Source organism: Phodopus roborovskii, unplaced genomic scaffold (genome assembly GCF_943737965.1).
Source record: "Phodopus roborovskii unplaced genomic scaffold, PHOROB, whole genome shotgun sequence".
NCBI classification, from domain to species: domain Eukaryota; kingdom Metazoa; phylum Chordata; class Mammalia; order Rodentia; family Cricetidae; genus Phodopus; species Phodopus roborovskii.
The window spans coordinates 4,479,089-4,502,556 of NW_026126648.1; the positions used below are offsets into that span (position 1 = coordinate 4,479,089).

The following is a 23,468-nucleotide window of genomic DNA, read 5'->3' on the forward strand; positions in this document are numbered from 1 at the left end:
AACGCCTCCCCAGATCTGGTATTACACTCCTGATGCCAAGCCAGTTTTTTACACTGGTGTGCTTTACTGACTATGTGAAGTTTTTGTAATCCAAACATTCTTGCCTCAGGATCTCTAACGAAGCTACTATTACCTGTACATGATACGCTATCCCCCAACTCTGCAATGACTTGCCCTTCGAATACTATATTTAAAAATACGGCCTTAAACCAGGTACACACCTTCAATCCCAACACTCCTGAAGCAGAGGCAAACAGACCACTGTGAGTTTAGTTCAAGGCCAGCCTGGTCTACACAGTGAGCTCCAGGACAGCCAGAGCTACACAGTGAGACCCTGTTTCAAAAATACAAAACAAAAAGAATATGTATGTTCTTCGGGGAGCAGGAAAGGCGGGTCAGCAGTGGAGAGCACAAACTTTCAGAGAGCTTGTGATTCCCTCACTGGGGAGCTCACAGCACAAGGGACCCCAGCTGCAGGGGACGTGATGTCCTTTTCTGGCCCCCATAGGGACCGAATCCACAAGTTTAGTGAGATATTAGCAGGAAAAGGTGCTTGCTGCCAAATCTGACAGCTTCAGTTCAATTCCCACACTGGGTTCAGACACAGAGGGAGGCAGGGAGGGAGACAGGAGGCAATTTTTTAGTATGAATTTCTTACAAGCTTCCCCAATTCATCCGCCCACCTAAATTAACAGGGGCCCCCACACCATTTATCCACATTATTTTCTATTCCATGTATTCTCTGTACATCTCATAATTTTTAAAATATTGTTATTTTCACAGTTTAAACATTAATATAAGCTCTATGTGAACAAAAACCTTACACCAGGACTCATCAATGTTCTCGACACTTCTCATAAGCCTATACGATACACTTGACATCCAAGTATTCCTTGATTTCACATTTTAAATTACTCATAAATACATGCTTAACATGGAAAGATCATTGGAACCAATCTCCAACTCCAATATTACACTTTTGAAATCACTCCCTGAGGTTATTATTAGTGAATACATTTGAAAAATAAATGTATTTTTAAGAGTGTTAAAAAAAAATTGTCTGAAGAGTCACTGCCAGTTGTTAAGGTAAATGTGCTTTCTAGTTTAATCTTCCCTAGTTTTTAAATTTCCTGTAATAAACTTTTAAGTTCAGAAATTGAGTTTTTATTGCTGACATTTCAACTACAATGCACTGTGAAGTCTTTTGTTTAGCTAAAATAACGAAGGTAAACTGAGCATGTAGCTCAGTGGTGGAGTGCCTGCCTACAATGTGCAAGGCCCTGGGTTCAAGCCTCAGCACCACAAACAATAAAACAAAATACATACAAAATAACCTACCTAAAGAATCCACCAACGTCTTCAAAAATACCTCACTACTTTCTGATTTTCATGCCTATTGATAGCATCATTTCTCTACAATCTTGTAACTTACTCTGAGAATTTCATACACTTCCTTGCTAATACTCAGCAAGCCTCAGCACATTTCTACAACCCTCCTTCATCCATGGGAATGGACAAAAGGAATGGACAGCTTTAGCAGTAATGGGGCACATACACTTGTCAGGCTCTATGCTAAGCAGACTATTCACTCATTTGTTCTTTAAACCCCACTCAAAAGATACAGAGAGTTAGACCCTCACACACAGAGCCGCCTACCTGCAATAATAAACCATTACCAGATTGGCAGGCAAAGTAATAAAAACCGGCTACTGTCTGCAGGCTGTAGTCTTGACTAGTCAAGTCACGTTACACAAAAGAACGACCCATACAAAAGCTGTATGAATCCTAAACCCACATCCCGTCCCAAGAGGAAATATCCACACAAAGCAAAGCACAAACGCCAACCCCCTTTTATTGGGGACAATGACTTTTTACAGCAAACTGCAGGCTTTCACGGGACTTCAGGATCTGTGTGTTACACAGGAGTGACCTTTAGAAGTTCAGAATATTTCACAGCAAGAAAATAAAGATGCACTCAAAGGCCAATGGACAATAAAGGCCTAGTTTCACGCCACCTAGAATATCTAATTCTATTGATTCTCCAACCTGATTTAACTTCAGTTACACTCTCTACTTTAACCTAAAGATCCTTGGCACTGGAAGATTTTTCTTAATTATTTATTTGCATTTTATGTGCACTGGTATTTTGCCTGCACATTTGTCTGTGTGAGGGTGTCAGAGGCCCTGGAACTGGAGATACGCAGTATTGAGCTTCCACGTGGGCGATGGGAATTAAACCTGGTCCTCTGGAAGAGCAGCCAGCGCCCTTGACGGCTGCATCTCTCCAGGCCCACGTGGGAGGCAGGAAAGCAAGCACTCAGTGCTCTCAAGCGCTGCGCTGCCAGATTTTAAGGTACAGACTAAACTGTCACTACATGTAACACTGACTACAGGAAATAGCAGTAATAACCTCACAAGGATTCTCGAAGAACTAAATGAGCTAAGATATACAAAACTGCTACCCAAAAGCTGAGCTCCACACGTAAACCTGAATGCTGGAGCGCTGTACACAGGCTCAGCACTGACTGTCACAGCATCCTGGGTATCTGCCATCCACAACCACATCTAGCATTCTCAGGCGAGAAGGTATCCCTTCTCAGCTCCCTGCTGTCATACTGTGTGCGTTCTACGTGACCGATTCGCAAGCTCTACTCCACTCTGGAAAACAACTTCTCCACAGAACATTTATTCAACCCAAGAATGGCAAATCCTCACCTTTATCGCACTTCCCATTGGCCTTTAAGTGGGTACAGGTCTAGCAGACCTCAGGACAGGTATCTTACTGATCTTGAAAGGCTGGACATCTCCCTAAAAATCTGAAGTCCATTTGCTTACATCACATCTTATTCCAAAGCTCCTTGGTAAAGGGCTTACCTAACATTGGCAAGATCCTGGCTAGATGCCAGCTTCCAAAGCTGGGGTGGAGACCCTATACAATTTATCTTTAGTACTGAAAATGTACAAGAAGAACAAAAAAAATCTCCCACTGAATACATTTTTTTTTTCATTTTGATGAGGTACATTTGACAAGTGGAAGTGTATATAGCCATTCCAGGTGTATTATTTGATTTGATAAGAGTGTAATTGTGGAAACAGTCATCATTACCGTACTGCACAATGTATCGATTAACAAACACCTTTACCCTTACTTTCAGTATGAGATAACACGATGATGCACTCTCTTACAAAATCTAAAGTAACCTGGAAATGTCTATTCTAATACATTTGATATTTTCAGATCCCACACAAGTGAAACCATGCAGTATTTATCCTTCTGTGTCTGTTTTATTTACTTCTGTATTTGTTCTACTTAGCAGAATGCTTCCCAGATTCACCTACACTACCACAAAATAGAAGAATTTTCTCCTTTGAATGGCTGAATAAAACCACGCTGACTGTGGGTATATATGTCAATCTTCTTTATCCATTCTTGCATCAGCAAACATTAATAGCCCACTATCTCTGTCTAAGTGTCACACCTTTGTATCCATTCTTCATCAACAGGTATTTAAGTCGTTTCCACATCTTGGCTATCCCTGAAAAGTGCTGAAAAGGGACATAAACGTACAGATATATCTCGTGTATTTCTAGTAAACATAGCACTGTAAACAGACAAGCTACAAAATTAACGCATTCTTACACTGTGTGCATACACTCCCAGGCAAGTTTCAGGGTTCCTGTTCTCACAATAATTTTTTTCTAAGGCAAACTGCATCATCTTTACAGGACCCAGTTCCTCACGTCATGGCTGCCACACAACAGAAGAAGTGTACGCAAACACACATGCCCACTAAAAAGTTCCTTTAGTCCCCCTCAGCTCTCCCTCATACCCACTCTCAAAGTCCTAAGGCCTGAATGCACACCACAGATGCAGATTCCAAAAATGGAAGGCACCTACCAATGCAATTTTCAAATCACAAGAAAACAACACGGATTAACACAATGAGCAGGTGTGGCAAAGCAGGGCAGCTCAGAGAGGAGCAGAAGGAGGAGACGGGAACCTACACCCCTCTTCAATGGGCAAGTCAGCCCTTTACTGTTGGAAAACAGCAACAGAGGAGGCGGGTCAAGATCACCTCGGGACTCGGAAAGCACACATCTGTAACAAGGAGAGTGTTGAACAGCAGATGAGGGGGTGGGCATGGTCACACACTGTAAGCCAACATGGGTGGTGGAGGCATCTGTAGTTGACTAACCTGAAGAAGATGAAACAGAGACTACATTAAGTTACACTGTAACACCCTGACCTGAACAAGGGGGAGCCCATGGACCCCACACTGACAGCTGGGAAACCAGCATAGGACCAACCCGGACCCCCTGAATGTGGTGTCAGTTAGGAGGACTGGGCAGGCTACGGGGCCTCTGGTAGTGGATCAGTATTTATCCCTAGTGTATGAATGGACTTTGGGAGCCCATCCCACATAGAGGGATACTCCCTCAGCCTAGACACATGGGGGGAGGACCTGGGCCCTGCTCCAAATGATATGACAGACTTTGAAGATCCCCATGGAAGGCCTCACCCTCCCTGGGGAGCAGAGAGGGGATGGGATGGGGACTGGTGGGGAGAACAGGGGAGGACAAGAGGGTTCAAGAACTGGGACTGACATGTAAAACAAGCTTGTTCCAAATTAAAATTTAAAAAAAAATTATCAAAAAAAAAAAAAAAACAAAACAAAATGAAAATCTAATTTCAGTTTCCGAGAATCATTTGACAAATACAAATCATTGTCATTACTCCAAGAAGTTTTTAAAATGGGACTGTTTAATACTCAGAAATGATGTAATAAGAATCACTGCCAGTATTTTTTTTTAATTAAAAACCCAACACTTAATTCAGTAAGAGTTTTTGAAGTATTCCATTTACAAAATGAAGATCAGAGACAGAGAAAGTGAAGGTAACTGGAGGCAAACAGAGCTGCAGCACACATGCAGATAACCCAGACACAAGCTCTCCAGCAGGCCCATCCCAGTAAACTTCTGGTTGAGCTTGGGAGGTCCCCTGGAGCTGTGGGAAGAGCAGAAATGGGGAGAGCTACTAACCCTATCTTAAAAAACACTCAGCCTTCACTACAAACATCCTGCAACTACCTTTATCCTTAATCCAAAGTTAGCTCCCTGAAAATTACGTGACTGACAAAGCCTAGCAGAAAGGAAATTATTCTGGGGATGGTGACATGAAGGCCCATGCAGGGCTTGCTACTTACCGCACCAGCCAAATGAAAAAAAGCCAAGAGCCCAATGGATCATTGGCCTGGGGTTCCCTACCCCGGCAGAACTTTCCTAGTAATGAAGTTCTCTGAGGAGGAAACAAATGTTCAGCTGGAAGAACACAAGTCTGAGAACTATGGTTTAGGAGAGAACCATCCTTAAAACCAGCAACAAAGACTCCAGTCAAGGAAAGTGGTTATTCAAAGGCAGACTAGAAAAGTGTCCAGAGAGGCTGAGGATAAGGAAACCTACAGACACTAAAACCAAAATGAAGAAGGCAAAACAACCCACTTAGGTCTGACTGGAGATGATCATCTACAAACCAGGCTTGAACCTCACACGGGAAATCCAACAGTTAATTTTGAGACAAATAATAAGCCAGTACTCAGAAGAGTGCTCAAGAGACAACGAGCTATCTAGGTGGGAGAGCACATGCTAATAATATACAGTACAAGCTCAAAACAGAATGAAAAGTATACTGAAGTATAGAATAAAAGGCTTTACGTAAACACAAATATATTATCTTTAGCTGTTGGTATTTTTGTTTATCAGACTAATTAGCAAGTATATCTGTGATGTTTTGCTGTTAAGAACTTTAAAAATCATCACAGAAAGCAAGTCATACACACAAATACCTAATTTTGAAATGGTAAATAGGCAAACTTAAAGTGAGGAAGACATTGTGTTTCTTCTGGGAGTTTTCAAAGGTTGTACTAACTTAAATCATTCTAGAAATGCTGAAGCTAAAAGAAACAGCCAAGCCCCTGTCTTAACTCAAGGGTAAAACTGACTTTCTAAAACGTCTTGCAAGTGTTTCCAGAGTGCCGTACTGCTTCCTAGCTACCCTCTTACCACCATCCACCCACCCACCCAGAACTCGCTTTTTCAAACACAGGTCATTCTCATGCCTAAGTATCACAGGCCCTCTCCCCCACTGATGACAGGTTAAAGACCAGGGGCTCTTACGAGTTCATGAAAAAACTCTTGGGGTTATTCAAAATGTCCTCTGATTTGCCCTAAAGCATTAAAGTAACTTTACATTCCCCAGAGTGTGTACGCATTTAGTATTTCTTAACATCTTTAATTAAAAAATTTTCACGTCAGTTTTCGAAGTTAACCAACTAAATCAATGTGCCAAAGACTTTTACCACATTGTTCTGATTGTTTCCCATATTTCCTAGCACATGGCCAAGAGACCCAATTTTAGATGTGCTGACATTTCCCTACACACTAAATACACCGGGGAGCGCTTGGTAGCCTGGGCCCAGCCTTTTCTCCTTTCCTCCACACACATTAGGCATATCTCTGAACAGTTAGCTTCTTCCTAACTCTTTCTTATATCTGCCTCCTCTTCCAAGGCCCTTCCATTGACCTCTACATGAGGTATACAAGCCTGGGCTTTCTCAGAATCCACACAAGCCTCTTCCTTTCCCCAACAGTTTGTACTCCGTTATTATGCTAATCAAAGTTGGCCTAACATTGTTCAGATTTATACACATACATGACATGCAAGCGTGAGCATCCATTTTCTTGTGTCTTGTATGAAAGTAATGCTCTAACGGGTTGGTCTCAGATCATAGGAAGCAGTCAGCACACTACCGACACCTAGCAAGAGCTAATGCATACGGTACTGCCCAGTCTGTGATAGTCTTGAGTTTTGCTAATGAGCGGACTCGGGGCCTATGCTTGTGTGCATTCGTCCATATTCCTAGTTTGCTATCTCTTGCATGTATTTAATAATTGTTTGGTTGATAAAACTTACCAAATTAAAAATAATCTAGTTAGTTCCTAACTTGGTCCAAACTCTAATGAATATCAAAAGTAGCTTATTAATCATTATTAGTTGATAATTTTAACATTCACTTAATCAGTCTATACTATACTATATGTGTAAGTATCTCCAAGTATAACTCTGGAAGTATTCACATCATATTAACAATATCCAAAATAGTTGATACGATTACTCATGAGTCTCAATTAACCTAAAAACATCAGCTTTAACCCCACCACAAACTAAATCACCAGCAAATTATCTCACAGAATGTTTTATTTTGTTTTGTTTTGTTTGTTTGTTTTTCAAGACAGGGATTCTCCATGTAGCCCTGCCCATCCTGGAACTAGCTCTGTAGACCTGGCTGGACTCAAACTCAGAGATCCACTTGCCTCTGCCTCTGCCTCCCAAGCGCTAGGATTAATGGCTTCCACCACCACGACCCAGCCCAAGTAGAAGCTAAATCTTACACCCTCATTTCCAATTGACACTTATGAGATCCTCCACAGTGACCAATGGGACCCCTGGGAGTCTTAAACAAAGGATGGGATGTTTCTAAACAAATGTATAACTCCTTTTAAACATGCAGAACAGATGAAACTCAGATACAAGCAGGCCCTGTAGCTAGCAATACAAAGTAAACTCAGCAATCAATGAGTGGAGGAGGGGAAAAAACAGCAGGGGGGGCATCAAAGGCTTGCAGAGAACACAGAGTGTCACAATGCAAACACCAGCACAGGCCAGCCTACAGCAAAGAATGACTCAACATGGCACACATACAGCTCACACAGCCAACCAGCCACTCAAATGTGGCACTAATAAGGTAATGGCTACTGGATAAGTCTTGGGAATGCAAGGTGAGTGGCAAGTAAAAGCTTGGATTAATACTTTTCGAAACCTGAAAAAAAAATCCCATCTAAATTAGTGAATGCCCTGAAGCATAGGTGTTTAATACTCCTGGGTAAATTGGCCCTTCCAAACGCATTGTTCTTTCAACTAAGAGTATTGTAAGGTTTTGTTGAGATTTTAATACATCTGATAGTATACTGAATCAGTGAAGTGATAAAATGTTTACACAAACACTAAACAATGTTACTCTATTTCATTAAAAATGTTACTCTGTTTCCTTAAAAAGTTACACAGAGTTGGTTGTTTTAAAATTCTGAAACAATTAGCTGTGAAAGTGAAAAATAGTGTTAAATTATTCTACATATTTTTCCAAATTGTGTTTTGTGGACACACACACACACACACACACACACACACACACACACACCGGAGGGGGGGATTGCATTTCCAAGATTTCTCATTATTTCACTATTTTGATGAGCTCAACCACTCTCCACTGGAGTCAATCCATTGATGTTATGTGTGTTAAACAAAAACAATTTTCAAAAGTACTGATTCAGAATATAATCTGCCAACTTCCAGTCATCAGTCTTTAATCTGAATCAGATTTCAATCATTTGAATTACTTTCTTAACTAAATATGTGTGTGTGTGTGTGCATACATACAATTTAAAATTTTACCATGAGATATTATAAATATTGGTTCCACATTCCTAAAACATTTAAGACAATAGATCCTTTTCTTTTGATGGTGTCATTGCCTATCTCTGCAAGAATACTCTTCCTGCTCCAAACTAAGATCCAGCCAGATTGATTTAAAAAACAATTTAATCTTAAAACACACTAACATAAACCATTGGGAGGTAAGCCTCAATAAAAAAAAAAAAAAAATGTTTTCTAGGTTGTATTAATGAGGCAAATTCCTAAGACGTTCCTGACAGGTAAATATTAAAAGTACCAATCCGGAGAAGAAAGCAGAGTGATTTGGCTGCCAAGTTATAGAGCTATTTATTTCAAGTACCAGCAGTGAAATTCTCCCACAATTCTTACAAAATTTCCAAACTTTAAAATCCACATGAAATGTAGTTGTCTTACAACTGATGCTCATGTCTTCATCTATGCATTAACACAGTGCAGAATTTAAACAGATAGTAGCTTGGGTTTAGCTGTGGCTCCACTTCCTGAATCGTAAAAATAAATATATATATATATATATATATATATATATATATATATATATATATCACCATCAATTGTTCCAGGCTTCATATAACAAATGAAACCATAAAAGAGAACTACCCTCAAAAAAAAAAAAAAAAGGATGAAATGAGAAAGGGCCCTACAGAGGCCACAGAAGAAGTCAAAGCAACTTTCACCATTCTCCAACTTCACAAATGGTTTTCAATATACATTTCCCCAAACGCCAGCACTATTGACCGTATTTACATAAATATTAAGACTACTACGATTTAACTTGGATACCGTATAGTCTTAGAAACTGAAACTTTAAGTGGAAATGTTTAACTTTTTCAAAGTAATCCTCAAACAAAAGGAAAAAAAAAAAAAACTTGAGATCAAAAGAAGTAATTCCAAGGTTAACATTATTCCAGTAAACTTCACCTAAAAAGCACACACAAATTCAGTTTGTGTGAGAAGTCTGATTTTTCCCAGTAAGAACCACCTTGTCTTTACCGATGTGCCATAAATAACTACAGAGAAAATTAAAAGGGTTGCAGCTTATTAAAATTCCATGCACTTATTTTCCTGATATGATGTTCTCAGTACAACACTTGTTAAAATAAAGTTCTGCATCACCGTCCTTCTGCCGATTCCCTTTGGTAAGGCGTTATGCAATTACCTACTAATCAAACATTTCTTTAAAAAAAAAATTAAAAAATAACAACAAAACTACACTCCTATAGCTCAGAGGCCAAAGCAATTCTGTTCTGTCCCCACGGGAGGCAACAAGCCCTCAACACAGTCTTACTTAACTAGTTTATCGCTGCTCCCTTCTACACGTGCCACACTCTTATTAGAAAATAACTATTCGAGCACGAAACCATCCAATCCGACCCTCCCCTGCAGTATTATGTACCTACAGATGATAGTCTACATATATATTCATTCATCCAAGGGTCCCCTGCGTCAGCTGAACAGGATCTGCTAAGTTTTCGAGTACCTTAAATAAGCTGACCATTATGTTCTACACACCCTACAACACTGCCTGACAACGTTTACCAACATCCTCCTCCTCTCTACAACAGGAAATAGCCTGTCAGAGAACTCACAGAAGCTGCTTCCATCTGAGCCCTCCCGAACACGTCCCAGAGCAGCTGTTAGTGCCTACCAGGCGCCTCTTGTGCTATCGCTGTAGTTAAATTAACAGTGGGTCATCTTCTTCCTCTTTAATCTTGCTATTCCTCCAGAAAACCTAGAGCTCTACCTTAAAAACGAGCACAGCAGGAAGAAGAAAAAAATAAAAGTTACTCTAGCTCCACCACTTTGCCCCAGGAAATCATTTCAGTGCTTAAACCACACCAGATCAGTTATATAAGACAACCAAGGCTTTAAAAGCGTGCAGTTTTCTGCTGCTCAGCCTTACCAGGCACGTTCGCAAGTTTTCTGTCAAGTGCTAGAACGCTCTGCACTTAAAAGATGAGATGCCAGTGCACTCCCATCGGGAACTACGCTGCCCAAACCCACGTCGCAAATACCCTGTGCACTTGATAAATTTTAGGTTTGCTGGTTACCTGCTGCGCCTTCCGCACCCTTTGTCGCCCGGGGATGCTCTCGACCAGCAGATACTTTCCGTCCCTTACGACGGCCTCGGACCCCACCAAAAAAAAAAAAAAAGCACACCAGACATTGCCGTTTCTCCACAACCACTAACGGCCCTCGCTAGGTGCCGTGGCTCTGCCTCAAAGAATGTCCTCTGCGGCTGCCCCTGGGACAGCGCGCTCAGCCGGGGGCTCCCAATCGCTAAGGCGGGCGCTGCCAGCTGCCTTTGCAAAGGCAGCAGAGGCCGACTCCATACCGCATTGCCGCCTCCGCCGCCGCCGCCTACTTTCTCCCGCCCGCAGCTTCGGGGGGGGGGAGAGGGGAAACGAACCCCGGCCCCGGACAGACACAGGCGACCCCCAAGCGGGGCCCGTCGGGCGGCACGGAAGAGAAAGCAAAGCCCCACTCGCTCCTAAGAAGGGCGCAGAAGCCGCAGCGGGCGCACACAGCGCCAGCCGCGGGGCTAGCAAGGCGACCGCCGGGGCACGAGCCCTCGGCGCTGGGGTCCGGCCGGGCTGGAGGGGTGGGTGGGTACGGGGGTCCCCGCCAGCCTGCCCGCCGCCCGGGCCTCACCTGTCAGCAGCGCCCGGCGCTCGCCCGCCGCAGCCGCCGCAGGAGCCGCCCCGGCCGGCCCCGGCGCGCGCCGCCCGCGGAGGTGCCGGGGCACCAGGTCGCATCCGTCCGCCGCGCCCGCCAGCAGCAGCAGCGGCAGCAGCAGCAGCGGCAGCGGCCGCCAAGCCCAGCTCCGCCCGAGGGGGCAGCGCGAGGCCCGGCCGGGAGCGGGGGGAGCCGCCGTCCGCCCCGGGCCCCGGCGCCTGGGAAGCGGGCTCCGTCCGGGCGCTAGCCCGCTCGCTTCGGCGGCGGCGGCGGCGGCGGCGGCGGCCCGCGGGGCTCGGCTCCCCGCCGCGTTCATTGGCTCCGGTTATTTAAAATGAAAAGAAGTGGGGGAGCGCGCTGCGGCTCCGCCGTCTCCCGACCCGGCGCGACTCCCCGCGCGCAGCTGCCGCGGCGACGCCGGGATCCGCCGCTCTGGCGCGGCCAAGCCCCAGCCCAGCGCCCGCGCCGCCGCCGCCGCCGCCGCCGCCGCCGCCGCCGGGGCGCATCCCCCCGCCCCCTCCCTCCCTCCCTCCGTCCGGCCCGCGCCCGCCGCCGTAGCACCACGCTCGGCTCGGCTCGGCTCGGCTCGGCTCGGCTCGGCTCGAGTCCCGAGGCTCCGCCTACCCACCCGCTGCCCGGGCCACGGCGCAGACGCGGCGCGGCCCGGCGCGCTGCGCTGGCACCGCGCGTGCGCCGCGCCTCGGAGGGGTGGGGCGTTCCCACGCTGGTGGGCGGGGTCCTGGGAAGCCGCGCCCCCGGTCGGTGCCCGCCCCGAGCGGGAGCTCCGGAGGAAGGCGTGCGTCCCCGCCCACGCGCCGGAGGATCCGGGTGATGGGCGGCCTGGGGAGCTGCAGGAAGCGTGTGGACGCCGCAGATCCCACCCCCTCCTAAATGCACTGATGCCAGGGTCAGAAAGAGCGGCCTCCCCCGACTTGGATGTAGGTGGCGCTTACCGGTTGCAGGCTGTTTGGAAGTGCAGGCTAACCCAGCCTGTGGTTGTGTTTACTTAGCAAACACTGGGTGAAGCGCTCGCTCTGCCATCGCCAGCGTGCTAGGAATTTACAGCAGCATAGTGCAACCCATCCTTCTCATCGCCATTGCACAAGTGACGAAATCCGTGCCCTGAAATGTCACAATCACTTAACCCACCGTCCCAGGCTAATAAGCGGACGCCGCCAGATTTAGCAAACTACTGGATGGAAATGTTCAAATAATTTGCTCTGGCTTTTTACTGTTCTCCTTGCTGACGTTTGCCCGCGGCCCTCGCCACACTGTTGCCCTCCCCGCCCCCCCCCCTGCAGACTCTGGCGCCTGAACAGGTTGCCACCGCTACAATATAGACTTGACCATTTTGCTTGTCTGCAATGAAGCAAAGTTTTGTACATCCAAGAAGTTCACTCTCTTGCAAATTCTGCTCCGGACAGGTTTAATTGGTTTAAAGGAGGAGAGAACCAGATCCGTTTCCTCTAAGAGATCGCTGTCCCACCGGGTCAGGGACTAGGTTGTTACTGTTGTTTGATTTTGTCTTTAATTGTGGGAGTGGTCGGGATGTGACCCCTGTAAATGGCACTGGGCTGCGAGCGAGGTACCTCAGAGACCCATAAGCATTTCTTTTAAAAGGAGGGGCAGAGCCCTCATACACACACAATGATTTAAGATCTTGTAGCTAGGATTGTTAAGAACATAGACCTGCCTGCTGTTGGGTTTGCCGTTGCCTTGCAGTTTAGATCACTTTGTTTCAGAAGTCAAGAAGTCTAGTTAGACAGCTTCCAAAGTAATTCCTTAGGAAGCTTGACCAAAGGAACCTCAGCTATGGCTCATTGTGGAAGGGGCAGAAATGTGCTCCAGAAAAGAGGCTAATCAACCCGTCCACCGTTATTCCTTGACAGATTTCTTGGGCACATGGTGTTGGGGGCGCAGGAATCCTTGCAGGGCAACTGTAAGATTCTGTTTGGCTGGCTGAAAGGAACAGCAATGACTCGTGTGCTTACTGAGTAGACAGTACTGCCAGGGCACCAGGAAACCGTGAAGTAAACAAGTTGGTTTCCTACTCTCCAGGAGGCATCACTTAATTCATCGATATTTACTGAACACATATGCCAAGCAAAGTACTTTTGGTGGAGATTCAACGGACCAAGAAGCACTTGAAAAGCTCAAATAAGTCAGAACTTGAAGCTGTATGATTGCTAACTGTCCTTCCCTAGGGAAATTTACCACCTTGCACAGGAGATAAAAACTTTTGTCTATTAAACAATTATAGGTTATTACAAGGTAGGAATCAGTTACTAAAGTGGGTAGTGTGAACGGTGTTATAGAAATAACAATATAAAATCAGGAAAAATTAAACAAATTGGTGGGCCCAAGCGTCTTCAAAAAAAAAAAAAAAAAGAGGATATACCATTTCTTTAAAAGACAGGGTGCGGGCAAGATATTGTATTCGGGGTCATAAATGTTTGTTTCTCTAGTGGGGTCACAGATAAGGAACTGGCATTCACTATAGAGGCCTCTCTCAGATGGACATGGGTTAGAATAATCCTCTACCTTACATCTTTTCCGTGGGTACCAAAGTTTCTTGACTATTAAAGTGAGCAGCCGTGTTGAGCGTTGTTGCTCAGAGGGGTACATTGTCACTGTGCATCATAGGCCTAAGAAACATGCAAGAGCAAGTCTTACTTTGCAAGAAAATCCCATCTGTAGAATTGCAAGCCACACACGATGGTCTTCCCCCGTTCCTTTTCCTTTCCCTAGCAACCTAGAGCATCCTGCCTGTCCTTTCTCTTGCCAAATCCCATTCAAAAAATCTACCTGAAACCCCTTTATCATGACGGGTACCCTATTCCTACAGCCCAGCCTCCTCCTTTGGAAGTCCAAAACCTCACAACTTGCCGTATATTGGCAGAACCTGTTCATTCATTGTCTTGTTTTCAGTCATGGCTTCAAGCATCTGATGGGCAAAACCTTGAACTTTGTTATCAGACCAACCTCGTAGAAACCTCCACTCCATCTTTTCAGTGTGATGCACAGGCAAGTTAATTAGGAACCCAATTATACCTGCACCACAGTTATTGGTGGTTGCAGTGGAGCGGAAAACCCAGTTACAAGAGCGCCTTCCCTGGGTCCCTGGCACTCGGGTACTCTGTACGTGGTGACGGTGGCCTTAGGCTCTAGGCGTGTACTCTGTAAAGGAGTCCTGTGTTAGGATTAAATGCACTGCACTTTTCCTAGGCTGCTCGATTCCATCTTCCTGCAGAAGAGCCCAACTCTCCGAGCTCGCCCAAAGCAGAAGTACTGCCCCGGCTCCTCCCCATCCACTACCCCTGCCCCCGCCCCCGACAGCCTACACAGCCTGAGCCGGGCTGCAACTTGGAGAACCGGATCTCTGCTGGCGAGCACAGCCAGGCGCCTCGCTAGCTAGCGCGGCAAGGGCACAGCATGCCAGGGTACTGTGGGCGGACCCGACACCCGGGTGATGACGTCACCGCGTGGGCGGGCGCGGCGGCTCCAGGAGGGAGGGAGCGCAGTGGGCGTGGGGCGGGGTGGAGGCATCATCACCCAGGGGAATTCCGGCTGAGGTCGGGCGTGCCCACAGCTTCCCCGGCCCGACTGTGACCCCAGAGAGTGGGGGGTTCCTGCGACATCAGAGCAGAGGCGGACGTTGGGCAAGTCTGCTTTGCTAGCCCTTCTTAGTTCCTGGGGAGACGCAAGAAACTGTCCCCGTTTGCGAGCCGGGCCACTTTCCTAGTTCCCTTGCATACTAAGGTCCTGAGAATGTAAAAAATCTTCAAAATGGTAACGGTTCATACGGCCACAAATTTGAAGCAATGAAAGTTTCCGAACATGTGTAGGATCTTCAGGTTGTAGAATTATTAAAAACACAAAAGGGGGGAGCGGTAGGGTAGTAAAAGTTGTTCGCTAGCAAGCCCCAGGTTAGTATTGGTGGAAACCCTTTGCATCCTTCTCTGGGAGTGGAGGAAGGAAGCTTGTAAAAAGCCACCCTGTAAAATAAAAGAAAGTCACATTTACCCACGAAAGCCAAGTGGATCGGTGGTTTTGTGGCATAATTTGTTACTAATCATAGCAAGTCTGCTCAGTCACTGGTTAGTCTGAAGTGTTACGTGGTACCCTGTGGTGGAGCCTGTACTATTTCCTGTACTGGTGAAACTCGCTGAAGAGAAAGGTAAAATATCACAGCTGAGAACGACCAGAGATTGGAATGATGGTGCAGGCTAGAATACCAGGCGAATATCAGGAGGTAGTCGGGCAGTTATGCAATAGATAATGCGTGGTGTGCTGACACACGTGTGCATCTGGTAGCAGGTAAGACTGAAAAAGTAACTGGTGAGATGGGAACCCATGCTTCCCTGTGCAGGCGGTGGTGCAGACCAGGACCCCAGCATCCCCCAGGAGAAACAGGAGATTACCGAACTCAAGGCCAGGGTTTGGTCTAGGGTACCAGTCATGCCAGCATCCCCCAGGAGAAACAGGAGATTACCGAACTCAAGGCCAGGGTTTGGTCTAGGGTACCAGTCATGTTCCTAGGGTGAGGGCTGGGGAGTAACTCAGTGGTAGAATGTGTGTGTGTTTCTCAGGTACAGACTCCAAGTTCAATCCCCAGAACATCTATACACACACACACACACACACACACACACACACACACACACACACACACAGCTCATAACCCACCAAAAACAATGTTCAAAAAAAAAAAACAGTAAAATTACAGGTTACAAAACAACATACCAAAATTAAAACAACAAACTGTTGGCATAATAAATTAAGGAAAGAACCCCGTTTTGATGCAGTTATGCAGAATGATAAAGCTAAAATATTGCTACTGCCCAAAAAGATCTACAGATTTAGTGGAATTCTAACAAAAGTTTCAGTATTTTTTTTCCACAGAAACAGGAAAAAAAAAATTCTAAAATTTGTGCCGAATAGAGGAAGATTCCAAATGGCTAAAGCAATAGTGTTCAAAAAAGAACAAAAGTAAAGCTATAGCATTCCATAACATATACATTTGAAAACTACTGTAACCAAAATACATGGTGCTGCCATCAAAACAGACACATCCACCATGAAACAGCCAGCAACCCTAGAAAGGAATCCAACTATCAGTGAATTTTCAACAAGTACCAAGAAAACGCAAATAGGAGAAGATGCTCTGTTTAATGGATGGTGTTGAAAAGTGGAGATGTCCACATGCAGAAAAGTGAAAGCAGGCCCTTATCTTACATCATAATAAAATGCACCTCAAAGTGGATAAAAAGCCAGGCTGAAGAGACAGACAGATGGCTTAGCGGTTAACCTTCTGCTGCAGGATCTGGTTCCCAGCACCCACGTGGCAGCCTACAACCATATATAACTGCAGTTCTGTCTGTCCTCTGTAGGCTTCTGTGCGTACATGTGTGCTGTGCATGAACCCTTGCAAGCACACACACACACACACACACACACACACACACGAGAACGGTTTTAGAAGTTTAATGGATAAGAGATGCAAAATGAAAATAACGGAGACTGAGAAGAGGTGGGAGGGCCAAGGAAATAAGGCAGCTGAGTTAGCTTCAACTGTGCAACAAAGATGTTGGCAGCCAGCCGGGCCTCTCTCTGTGTCCCCAGAGCGTACTTTGGAGCTCGCTGTGTTTTGGAACATCACAAGCGGTTGGGGGACAAGTGAAGTTTCCATCGCCCATCGTCTAAAGGCTCCTAAAGGAGACATGAACTCCCCCACACTTCCCGATCCCTGCCACCTTTCTCTCCTGGCATCAGGGAAGCCAGATCCCCGGTGGCGTGGCAGCAACATTAGCTATGCATGCGCTGAGCCAGCTAGTGAATGGCAGCCAACGCTCCTCCCCAGCTGTCCACCTGCAGCCTGCAGCTTCCCAGTAGAGCCAACAACTTTTGTAACAGAAAGGCTATCTCCGGGTGGGGGGGGGGGTGGGGGGATGAGTGGAGATCTAAAACAGGAGGAAAGGTATCATTACGATATGTCCCAGAGTCAAATGATGGACCTGGAACATCACAACATCCTGGCCACAGTCACGGAGGAGACCCTAGAGTTCAGCAAGCCTCGCTCCAAACACAACACATAAGATTGCAGGAGATACTTCACACTTAGCGTAAGATTTAAATCTTGGTTTTCAAAAATGCGCGTCTTTCCCTGTGTTGGCTAGTTTTATGTTAAGTTGATACGAGTTAGATCTGGGAGAAGGGAACCTCTGTTGAGGAAATGCCTCCATAGGATCAGACTGTAGGCAAGCCTACAAGGCATTTTCTTAATTACCAATTAATGGGGGAGGGCCCATGGTGGGCGGGATCATCTCTGGGCTGATGTTCCCAGGTCCTGTAAGAAAGCAGGCTGAGCAAGCCATGGGGACCAAGCCAGTGAGCATCACTCCTCCCAGGAGTCTGCATCAGCTCCTGCCTCCAGGTTCCTGCCCTCTTTGAGTTCCTGTCCTGACTTCCTTTGATGATGAACAGTGATGAGGAAGTGTAAGCCTAATAAACCTTTCCTCTGCCAGTGCCTTCAGACACGGTGTTGCATCACAGCAACAGTAACCTTAACTAAGACAGTCCCTTGATGAATTTAATCTATTCCAAGACTCAGAGTCTCAAATTTCCACCATGTCTCAAAAACCCAAGTTGAAAATCTGCTCTGATACTTAAGGCAAACTCTTTTGAAGTGTCTCTGGAAATGCAGAAGGGACACTTCAGGGACACAATGGTGGTGCAGGGTTCATGTTCCCTTTACAAAAGGGAGGGATTAGAGAGAGAGAGAGAGGAAGGGACCAAAGCCTGACCAAAACCCAGGAGGAGAAACTTTAAAACCTGTAGTCTATATCCATTTCATATAGTAGCTTGATGTGAGCTGCGCCGCGAAGGGGTTGGACAACGCCCACCTCCACACGGGCCCCTTCTTACCGCCGCCTTCTGCCTCTTATCCCACATCTCATTTGCCTTGGCGTCCTCTGTAGCTTACTCTGGTAAACGCTTCACACTCCTGGTGTCTCAGTTTTCCAGAGCCTTCATTGTTTCTTAGAGTTCATTCCTGTGACTCCAAGGACTGCCTACAGAAATTTCTGACCTCCCACATTTTCCTTTGACATCCAGGTGGAAGCTTCCAGAACCCTGTAATTCTTCAATTCTCCGTGCCTGTAAAACCGGCATTGGATAGGCAATACCAGCATCTACCCTCCAGTTTGAAAGCAAATGGGTAAGGTGATATTAATCCTGGGGGAGACTTCCTTAGGAGCCTTTGGTAAGCATGGTGTCGTGGGGTACTTTGTCTTGGTGGAAAGTCTTTCAACAAGCCTGCACTTATGTACCCTTGGCTCTGGGGTGGGGGATGTCTCCTTTTTGATGGCACCGGTCGCCAACAACTGTCCCCTCCTTGACTCAAATTTAAATATGCTCCTTTTCTAGTAAACATTTTAAAATCTTTATGTAGTACTCCTTCCTCCTTATCCTTACTTTAAACCTAGATAAAAGCAGCCAGACGTGCTTGGGCAATAGCCTGGATGCTGACTGCCTTGAAACTTCATTCATTAGATTATCTAGTCCTTTCTATTTCAGTTCACACCTCATAGCATCCCACGGCATAGGCAAAAAGTAGACAAGGTCTTTGCCGCAGTCTGATATGAGTGCCTCTCATTCGGTTCCCAGTGGAGGCCCCATGCCCCTCTGCAACCTTACGAACACTATGATTTGCTATCTGCAGTCCTAGCAGCAATCAGATCTTCTGAGCTCCCTTCACGATCATGAAACTCTGATGATACCATTCAATGTTTCTCTAGCCTACATCTATCTGTAAATGATTCCAAACCTCCCCACAACAACTCCGACCGATTTGCCCTGTGTGACTTTCCATCGCTGTAACAAATATCCTGAAGGAAGTAACTTAAGAGAAAAGATCGAATTGGCTCAGACCTCCAGAGATTTCATACAAGCTTGGCTAGCTTCTGTGACTTTGGGCCTGGCTCAGTGTAGACTCCTCAGGGCAGTGGACGTATATTGTCGGGGAGGCCACTTACCTCTTGTAGTTAAGAGGTAGAGACAGACAGGAAGGAGCCAGGGCATGGAAAGTCATCCAAGGTTCTACCCCCTCCCCTAGTGACCTACTTTCCCCAGCCAGCCTCCACCTCTTAAGCTTCCAACATGTCACAAAATAGTTGGGGACCAAACCTTGAGCACATGGGCCTAGAGGAGACATTTCATGTTCACACCATAGTCTTGCTGGAGCATGGTGGCACACTTTTATCTCCATTACTTGTGAGGCAGAGGCAGGCAGATCTTTATAATTTCAAGGCCAGCTTGGTCTATATAGCAAGTTTCAGGCCAGGCTAGCCAGAGCTATGTAGTGAGATTCTGTCTTTGAAAAAACAAAAGACATATTCAGACAGATTGTATAGGGTGGATTATTGTGGAGAAAAGAATTTTAAAAAATTTCTTCTCATGGAATGCAAAGTCTAGATGGGGAAGCTGAACATATACAAGTAATAAAGTATATTCTATGTTAGACAGTGATACATGCTAAATGAAGGCAATCAGCTGGTAGGTGGCTTTTAAAGTAAAACGCTGAGCAAAACGAGACACTTGTACAAATCACCATGGCGGGGAGGATCCCAAGTAAGGAAAGGTTCTAGGAGCAAAGCACACCTGTCGTGTTCAGTAACACCAAGGGGGAAAAGGCCAGTGAGTACTGCAGGTGTGGCAGAGACCAGAAGTCTTACAGGGGTACAGCTACAGATTCTTCTAATGAAGTAGCGTGGAGACCATTGAGTAGAGAGGGGCGACAGGTGTCTTCCTACAATCAAAATTCTTACTTCGCGGCAGGAGTTGGGAAAGGCCGGCAGGAGGCTGCCTACTGTACAGCCCCGTGATGGTGGTCCGTCTAGATTCACGGCGGAAGTGGAGAAAGCAAATAATGCAAGTGTGGGTAAAGGTTGGAGGAAAAAAAATAATAGGGTCTGGGGATCAACTGAAAATAACTTGCGACAGAGGGGGAGTAAAAAGGGAATCTAACCTTCTGTCTGAGTGGCCAGAAGAATAGAGCTGTCGTCAGCTGGGAAACGCAAGACCATGAGAGAGTAAGGTGAAGGCCTGGACGGGCGGGGGAGGGACTCTGGTCACTCAGTGTGAGGTGTGTGCAACCTGAGATGCCCAAAGAAAACCACATGAACACTCAGACATCCAGGCCTAGAGTTCAGAGGAAGAGCCATGCTGCAGAGTTAATCTTAGGAGTCCATTAGCTTACAGACTGTATTTAAAGCCATGAGATTATTCATACTTGTCCCAAACATACTCTTCCTGTCTTGCTCTCTGCACACTAAACAGGTGCAAATGAAATAAACAGTACTTATCCCAGCCAGGAACAAATTTATAGTCTTCACTATTCATAGAAGTATCATTAAATAAATATTTAAGTAACAGGAAAGACAGCTTAGCTAACTTTAAACAATCCAGAGTAAGTTTACTAAGGGAAATCCAGTAGCCTGTACGAAGTGTTGGATGATGAGGGAAACATCTAATAATAAATAGAAAAGTTTGGAATAAGTTAACCTTAGAATCATCCCATTTTCCATCACTGGTCATAAATTAAATGTCTGAAGTAGTCTCCCAGAACTGTGAACTATTGGGAAAGGAAGTAAAGAGTAAAGAGGTGCTAGGTAGGTAGGTAGATGATAGATAGGTGATAGATAGATGATAGATAGATCATGATAGATGGATAGATAGATAGATAGATGGATAGATAGATGATAGATAGATGGATAGATAGATAGACAGATCATGATAGATGATAGAAAATAGACAGATAGCAGATAGATAGATAAATAGATAGATAGATGGATAGATAGATAGATCATGATAGATGATAGATAGACAGATCATGATAGATAGATAGATAGATAGATAGATGATAGATGATATATAGATAGACAGATAGATCATGATAGATAGATAGATAGATAGATAGATAGATAGATAGATGATAGATAGATAGATAGACAGATAGATCATGATAGATAGTAGATAGATAGATAGATAGATAGATAGATAGATAGATAGATAGACAGATAGATAGACCGACCTTAAAGCAATTGGCTTCCATGGTTAGGAGGCCAAAAAGATCCTATGACTGACCATATGCAAGCTAAAGGCCCAGGGAAGCCTTCAGTGTGTGCCGTGGTTATAGTTTACATTGCTGGGAAGAGACACCATGACCACAGCAACTCTTATAAAAGGAAACATTTAATTGAGTTGGCGACTTACAATTCAGAGGTTTAGTCCATTATCATCACAGTGCGGAGCACGGCAGCATGCAGGCAGACATGTGGCTGGAGAAGTAGCTAAGAGTCCTACACCCCGCAGGCAACAGGACTGAGACACTGGGTGTTATCCTGAGCAAAGGAAACCTCAAAGCCCGCCCCTGCAGTGACACACTTCCTCCAACAAGGCCATGCCCACTCCAACAAACCTACACCTCCTCATATTGCCACTACCTATGAGATAATGGGGGCGGCCAATTACATTCAAGCTGCCCCAGTGTGGCTCAGTCCGAGTGTGAGGGCCTCTGAATCTGGTAAGCTGATGGTACATATCTCAACCTGAAGCCTGACAACCTGGGGACTATGCAAGCCAGGCCCACAGTCCAACGGCTGGCAAATCAAGAATTCTGGTGACAGAATTCCAGGGAGATTCAGCAAACTACCTCTCTCTGTCATTTTAGTTATGTCTGTCTCGATTCAGTGACCCTTCCCCAGTTATTATTGGGTTACCTGACAAGATTCCAGAAACACCCACACAGACACACCTGGACCTTCAACAGATTGTACTACCTAAGGATCCCTTATTCCAGCCAAACTGGCCAGGAGAAATAACTTTCATGGGCTCCGTAAGAAAACTGTCGCAGTCTGAGCGGCTTAAAGACAGAAATTCACCGTCTCATATGACTGGGGTCAGCAGGTTCAGAATCTGGAGGTTGTTAAGTCCAGCTTTGCTTCCTTCTGAGGACTGAGGGGAGAGATCCGTCCTAGACATTCGCTGAGATTGTAGACAAACCTCTCTCTGTAGCTCTTCACGTCACCGCCACAATTTTCCTTACTCTCTAAGCGCACATGTGTTTGTTATGCAAGTACATATCTGCACGTGTGTGTTGAGGGGTCCCTGCTCAAGGGGCCACCAAATATGCCCACCATCATGGCCAGACTTTTGGCACAGCCTCTGAGGAATTATACTCACCTCTAGTGCTTGCTAGGCGAATGCTTTCCCTATTAAGCCATTTCCCCAACCCCGGAATCTTTCCTCCATGGCTCGCTCTAAATTTCCCCCTTTTATATGGGCATCATAGATGGCATTATAGATGCACCTCATGACTTCATACTAACAACCTAGCCCAATCTGACGACAATTAGGCCATAAATGTGTGCTTCTGTTTACTTTATATTTGCGTGTGTGCGCGCGTGTGTGCGTGTGTGTGTGTGTGTATGTGTGTGTGTGTGTGTGTGTGTGTGTGTGTGTGTGTGTGTGTACATGGCAGAGGATAGCTTTTGGGGGTCAACCACTGAGTGCTGGCATTGAACTCAGGTCATTACCTGCTGAGCCCTCTCTCCAATCTGCCTTGTCTCCCTTCTTTCCTTCTTTAGTTAAATGGAAAGGCAGGTAACATCCATCAAATAAGATTGCATTCTGAGGCAAGGTTAGGACTTTAACACAATGGATTTGGAGGAGACACAGATAACCCACAACAGTGTCTGTAGGGGTATAGGGGGACACTTGCATCGACGCACTCAGTAGTATCTGGGGAAAGTAGGCTATCAAACTGTAGACTGATAAGGAACACGGCATGTTAAGATAGCAATCTGTCCACAGTCCTGAGAAAACCTCCCGCTGACATCAATGAGCTATAAAAATAATAAAAATGCCACCCTCCTTAAGGCCTACCAAATGTTGCAGATTCAAAAGCTTTCTGGATGACCCTATATTTAACCTGGGAAATAATTTAGAATTTAAATAATTTAGAATTTAAAGTGACATAAAAACGAATGTAGACCTCCACCAGATAGCTAGGGAGCCTTAATTTAGCTGGGGGATAGCTAACCTCCATTCACAAAAGGCACTAAACTAATACACATAGCTGTATCAGCATTACTAAGTACAGTCTTTGTGATGCCTGCTAGCATCTGAGGTCTAAGGGACTGACCACGTGCCCCTACCTCAAAAAACAAGACAAAACAACTTGCCATTCAATGATGGGGACAGATTA

General features: G+C 45.6%; 1 protein-coding gene across 1 annotated transcript in view; it reads right to left on the reverse strand.

The window, feature by feature from the left end:
- The window catches only part of Stim2 (stromal interaction molecule 2), a 106,101-nt gene extending 94,406 nt beyond the window's left edge, over positions 1-11,695 (reverse strand). Inside the window, exon 1 of the mRNA XM_051174109.1 lies at positions 11,180-11,695. Coding sequence (XP_051030066.1) covers positions 11,180-11,519 — 340 coding nt within the window. The 5' untranslated portion in view covers positions 11,520-11,695. The remainder of the gene's footprint in view (positions 1-11,179) is intronic.
- Positions 11,696-23,468: the final 11,773 nt, after the last annotated feature.